At 43.7% G+C, this 6225-nt stretch overlaps 1 protein-coding gene across 1 annotated transcript in view; it reads right to left on the bottom strand.

Annotated features, from left to right (window-relative positions):
* Nucleotides 1–327: 327 nt before the first annotated feature.
* Nucleotides 328–6225, bottom strand: part of LOC308332917 (carbohydrate sulfotransferase 15-like) — a 49415-nt gene continuing 43517 nt past the window's right edge. Inside the window, exons 6-8 of the mRNA XM_080789058.1 lie at nt 5141–5297; nt 3435–3582; nt 328–1138 (exon numbers count right to left, since the gene is read on the bottom strand). Coding sequence (XP_080645184.1) covers nt 936–1138; nt 3435–3582; nt 5141–5297 — 508 coding nt within the window. The 3' untranslated portion in view covers nt 328–935. The remainder of the gene's footprint in view (nt 1139–3434; nt 3583–5140; nt 5298–6225) is intronic.

Below are 6225 nucleotides of genomic sequence, written 5' to 3'. Positions count from 1 at the left end.
GCCTGGTGGAGACAACAAAACATACTCTCTCCCCATGCCTTCGGCCTGGTGGAGACAACAAAACATACTCTCTCCCCATGCCTTCGGCCTGGTGGAGACAACAAAACATACTCTCTCCCCATGCCTTCGTCCTGGTGGAGACAACAAAACATACTCTCTCCCCATGCCTTCGTCCTGGTGGAGACAACAAAACATACTCTCTCCCCATGCCTTCGTCCTGGTGGAGACAATTATCCACCAAGTGAAGTGGATCACAGTATGACCTCCTCCTTACACATGTTTGAACTGAAACACATCAAACCAAGCCAGACAACACAGGAGTCTTAACGCTTTGAACCCACTGTTTTATTTTATACATCTGGTCACAGAAAAGGATCAATTTCTCACACACACACACACACACTCACGCACGCTCGCGCACACACACTCACACACAAAGAAAATCATTGGAACAAACCCAGTTGTGCTATTTTGTCCGTTGTTCTAGATTCGATTCATCTCCACTTTTTTAATATAACTTAAAAAAATAATTTAAATAACATCGATTTTCATGGGCACTTTATAGAGATGAAACAAAAACAATAAAATAATAATAATGGCCGATTGATGCGTCAGTGGTTTCTTTCCCCCCGACCCCCCTTTCTTCATCGTCTCCTTCATCTTCCTCCTCGTTCTGAGCACAAGACAGTCGTTTATGATTCATACTTAGAGTTGCTGTCAAAGTGTCCTTGAGCAAGACACTGAACCCCTAATTGTTCCTGATGTGCAGGTTGGTGCCTTGCATGGTTTCCTCCGCCATCGGTGTGTGAATGGGTGAATGTAATGCACAATCTATGTGAAGTGCTTTGGATAAAAGCGCTATGCACCATTTACCATTTACCATTTACTTAGTTGTGTGACATGGTGCACATAACCACGTGTATAAACCGTGGCATTTAAATGTGCTTTGAATGGTTCTCCCAGCGGAAGGAGTCGTTGCGCAGGACTTTAGCCAGCTTCTGGTTGAAGGGCGCGTAGAAGTCCCTCAGGATCTCCTTGGTGATGGGCAGCATGGGGCCCAGGTTCTTGTCGGCCAGTCGCCTGGTGTTGGAGGCCGGGCTGTGAGTGATCTCTGCCTCCTTCTGCTCCGTCACTGGCCCTGTAGAACACAAACAAACAAACACAAACAATCAATTATTCCACCTGCTTTGAATGTTATCAACCCATAATAGATTATACTCCTCAAGACCATGCAATGGATCAAGTAGGCTGTACTGGAGCCTACTTTCCTAATCCTGCGACTGGGAAACAAAGAGGTGAATTTACTGCCACCGAAGCGAAAACATCGCGAAACTGCCGCTACACAACAACTTCGCTTTATGTTTACTTCCTTGGCCGGTTAAGACTGAGGTTAGGGTTAGGGATAGAGTTAGGGTTAGATTTAGGGCTAGGGTTAGTAATAGTCGGACAGCCTTGATAAGGAACCTACTGGTTGTTATGGGTTGATGACATTTGAACAAGCTAATTATTCTGCTCCGTCACTGGCCCTGGAGTGTAGAACAACAGACAAACAATTTCATATTCGTTGCTGTCGAACGGAAACATATGTCCAACAACGGTTACTTTTCAGGAAATGGAAAGAATGTATCCAATGTAGTTATTGTTTAGTAACGCTCTTAATACTTTTCATTGGTTCAATACTTATAACATTTTAAAAAGAGGCTGTAAAACAACCAAAAGACACTAGGTTGGTTGCTAAAAAGGACAAAAGGTGCCAACAATGTAAAATAAAAAAGAGTCCAAAGTGATGCTCCCAAATGTAAACTCACAGACACACTTTCACTTAGAAAAAGTGATATTGGCTGTTTTCGCTACTTCTGCGTGACACTCATCTAAATCTGGGTACATTTTGGTGCATAATGACATGGCCGGTAATTGGGACTCCCATGTAGAAAGGTTGTTAAAGCGGCCATCTGGAACCTTTTTTTTAAATGAATAAAACATTAACCAATCTGTTAGTTAGGTAAAGTTAGCTTAAGTTGTGGCAAATCTGCAAAATCACAGAAAGATTTGTTCCAACCCAACTCCCTTGGGAAACTTTGTGACAGCTGCTGAAAATTTGGGTACCATTATCAACCAATATAAGGCAAAACATATTCATTATACTTGAAGTAGCATGTGACAACTAGGGGGTTTTCAAGATTCTGAATCCATTGCAAGCATTAGTTTGGCACATTTGGGTAAGTGGCTATGGCCGAATTTAGCCCAAGGAGTATTTTCGTGCAAAACTCATGCTTTGTGTACTCTCTCAAAGCATTCTTTTGAACACATTAAGTACTTGATTTATATTTGTATTTATTTATATATTTCGTCATACAAAGGTGGGCTATAGCGTGGTGGGAAATAGACCACATAGCCTACTACAAATAATATTAATAATCATTTTCTTTTCTTTTTTACATTTTCACCCATAACGATCATTCCAGAGCTGGTCCATGGATATATAGATCAGAATAAGTGCAACAGCCTGTTCAATAATACACTGCATCAGCATCTGTTCACTTCCAATTCATTTCAGATGATCACACCACTGCTCTGAACACTGAGCTTTAGGGCACTTCAACTACGGAGTGAACGGCTGTCACAGCAGGCAGAGGGCACTGCCAACATACACACACACGCGCGCGTGCACACAAACCCGTGCGCGATCGACCAAAAAGCCCCTTGGGATCAGCCGATCGATTGTAAAGACATGGCTGCCCACCCCTGATGTAATCTCTCTCTCTCTCTCTCTCTCTCTCTCTCTAGACTCTAACTAAAAGCTATTTCCTTCACCAGTTTAGGAGGAACCTTTTCTGCTGAGACAGGCCAAAGTGTGCAGAGGAGGTTAGGGAGAGTGGCTTTTGAGTGCAGACTAAGCGACTTTGCTAAGGTTCACAGGATGGCACATGGGTTAAACACTAAAGACAGCTTAATGGTTTGCCAATAATTGATCTGCTTTGGGAGCTGAAAGATTCAGATCATGCTCCTTGATAGCCTAAGGGGACAGCAGCGAAACAAATCATTACAACTCATTTATTGTATTCCTCTGCTATTGGAGCAGTCGTATATACATAGACAGACTAGGGGCATTATTGCCTACGCCTGTTACTACCTGCCTGGCCTCATATTGATCGGTGCGCCTACAGAATGACTGCTAGTGTAACTGGACTCTTAACCACAGTCTCCTGCATAGGAAGCAAAACTTATACGGCACATACAAAGTAGAATCATTCGTCAAAGGAGATTCATTCGTTCATTCATTAAATTAAGATTATGCAGAATTGAGTTCAGCCATTTGTTTGAGCCCTTGGGAAAAATAGTGTGCAGTTTGTGAAAATGTCCATGTTGCCTTCATTGCATGGTCCAGATAATAACATACTGGTGATTATCGGTTGAATGTTTTGCACACTCACCCAGGTTAAGGAAATTGAAGACTTTGTGCATTGTGTATTTCCTGTTGGAGGCGTGGTCTTCCAGGCGCAGCACCAGAATCTGATCCCTGCTAAAGACCGTCAGCCAGTCCATTATGTACACAATGTACAGGCCAACCTGCAGTCTGACCTGCAGACACAGAATGAGAGAATCAATATGACATACTACATTTATGTCCAGGAAATGTTCTCCCTAGCGCAAAGAAAGACACAAGTACAAATTCAATAGTTCAAAGTTCAAACACCATTTTAACCACTTAAACCCAATAATCGTTGTTGTATGACATTGTGAGCTTGTATATCTGCTATTTTCTCTATTTTTGAAAAATGTGAACATTGTTGCAAACCTATATTGTTCATGTTCACCTATTATGATTTGCACAAAATAGGGACACCAGGTTGGGGGAGAGAGCAGTTTCAATAGCCGTATCATTCATCTCCACACAGTGCAATCGGGAGTGTCAATCTTAATCATAAAGTGTAAAGAGTGGATCTTTCGAGGTCCCGATCCTGGCTGTAAGAAAGCTGAAATAGATCTCAGGCTTTGAGCATGGTGCCCCTGAGCAAGGCAACCCCCGCGTTGGCAGACTTGATTCTAAATTTTCCAATTTCATTCTAAATTAACCATTGATCTCCTGATTGTCTATAAGACTGAGGTATTATGAGAATCTGGGCAGTTGGAATGGCTTTTATAGATTTCTCTATAAGCTGCGTATAGCACATGAGCACCGAGACGCCCGCAGCCTCTGCAGAGAGACTGGAGTGTAATTGACTGTAATTAGGATGAAACACAGCGTGTTGGGCCTTTTCTTTGTAGCCTCTCTCTGCTGTTTTGGCTTAAACTAAAAGCGTTATTCAGAATAATATGATGACCAGAGAGCTAAACGAGCTCTCCCTTTTTGCCGTATAACAATATGGCACAACACTATAAAGGCCAATCATGCATCTCTTTCCCCGCTGTCTATTTGTCTTTGTTCGACCTCGCCTCTCATCTTCCTATTAAAACCTCCACGGAGCGTGCGCGGGCATTAGACGCAGCTCCGCAGACGGGCTGTAATGCATCTCATATGGTCTAATAAGTCAGGGAAGATATTAGTGAATGGACAATTAAGTCAGGAAGGGAGAATGAGCAGCATACTCCCGGAGGGACAATAAACATCCTCGCTGGCAGGCGGAGAGGGCCAGCAGAGAGGAGGACTGACTGGAAGAGGAGGAGGAGGAGGAGATGGTTGTGTGTGTGTGTGTGGGGGGGGGGGGTTGGCACCTTCCTCCCTTCTTCCCTCGCTCAGCCACTTTGCCTAAGGACAACTGTGGAAAGCGTTGGCCTAAGGCCCAGATACTGACTGGTACTGAGTGTGGGACTGTGTCTGCGTGCGACTGAGTGAGAATGACCATGAGAAGCAAGTCTCCATGCCGCTCATGCTTGCATGAGCTTTCTTGCTTTCTTGTGCAAAGAGTGGCTCTGGGGTACTAGTGTGACTGTGATTTTAACAGAGCGGCCAACTCTTTTCATAGAGTACAAGCTTTAGCGTGCGGCCGTGCGCTAACAAAGACAGGGGTTTTCACTCTGTCCTCCTCTTCCATCTGACTCTCTCTCTCTCTCTCTGTCTGTGTGCTTAAGCACTACTTGATGAACGGTGGGCCTATGCAGCTTTGTGAGACAAAAGCAAGAGGGTGGGTGCACTCACTGGCATGGCATTGTTGAGAGTAGTGTTGTACACACAGGAGCGCATGGTGTACTCCGTGAGGCATCCCTCGAACAGCTGCAGAGATTCCGACACCTTCTCGTGGAAATCCTCTGCAGACTTGTTGGCAATGCCGAAGTATAGGTAATCAGAGTAGAGCCTGCAAGACAGCAAAGGGTTCTGTGTTGTTAAAAGCCCACAGTATTAGTTGTTGCACAACGCCATCTAGTCGCAACTGAACTGTGTCAAATCCTACTTAGAGTATCATTCTTTGTGCTTGTTTTCATTTGTGTGGATACGAGGTGGGCGAGGCTTGCCATGTGGTGTAACAGCACGCCAGATAAACTAATTTAAATTACATTTTTGTGTGTGATCTGTGACTGGATTCCAACATCGGAAAATGCTCTGATGTTGTTAAACCTGTCAAGTGTTTCAAGGAGGAGAAAATAAACACTCAGATTAAATCTCAGATGTTATTTCAGATATCACTAATCCTCTCTCAGATCAATATCCTAGTTGGATGTCACTGAGCCAAATCACTAGGATTTTCATGACATTAAGTGGAATTCTTCAGCATCTTCTTCATGTCCCGAATACATTCATTATTTTTTTAAGATTTCTAATTGGACTTTCATTCATTCTTTTTTAAAGATTTCTATTGGGGCTTTCATGCCTTTATTGATAAGACAGTAGACTAACAGGAAATGGGGAGAGAGATGGGGAGTGGCCATAGAAGTTGCTCAGTGGCGTTTCGAAGCACCCGGAAGACTGCCGGAAGTACCATTATAACTCAATGGCGAGCGGAAGAGCAGCCCGGACCTCAAAATTGAGGTCCGGGATGACGCACGTTACGCACATGTCACTGAACGTCAGTCCACCTCCATGAACGTGCTGCAGTTCCACTTTTCGCCAGTAGGTAGTGGCAGGTTCAACGTTGGCTAGCCTTACTGGGGGCTTGGGAGTGACATGTGACATTGGGAGTGACATCACGATTTACAAGCTTGTAAAACAAGCGATGTGAGTTTGTAGATCGACTATTTTCACCATTAAAGTATATTGGGATTATGTGGTTAATTTTTTAGATTATT

This window comes from Protomyctophum bolini (assembly GCF_963924005.1).
Source record: "Protomyctophum bolini genome assembly, chromosome: 18".
In the NCBI taxonomy this organism is placed as follows: Eukaryota; Metazoa; Chordata; class Actinopteri; order Myctophiformes; family Myctophidae; genus Protomyctophum; species Protomyctophum bolini.
This window is presented reverse-complemented; position numbering and strand designations above follow the sequence as displayed.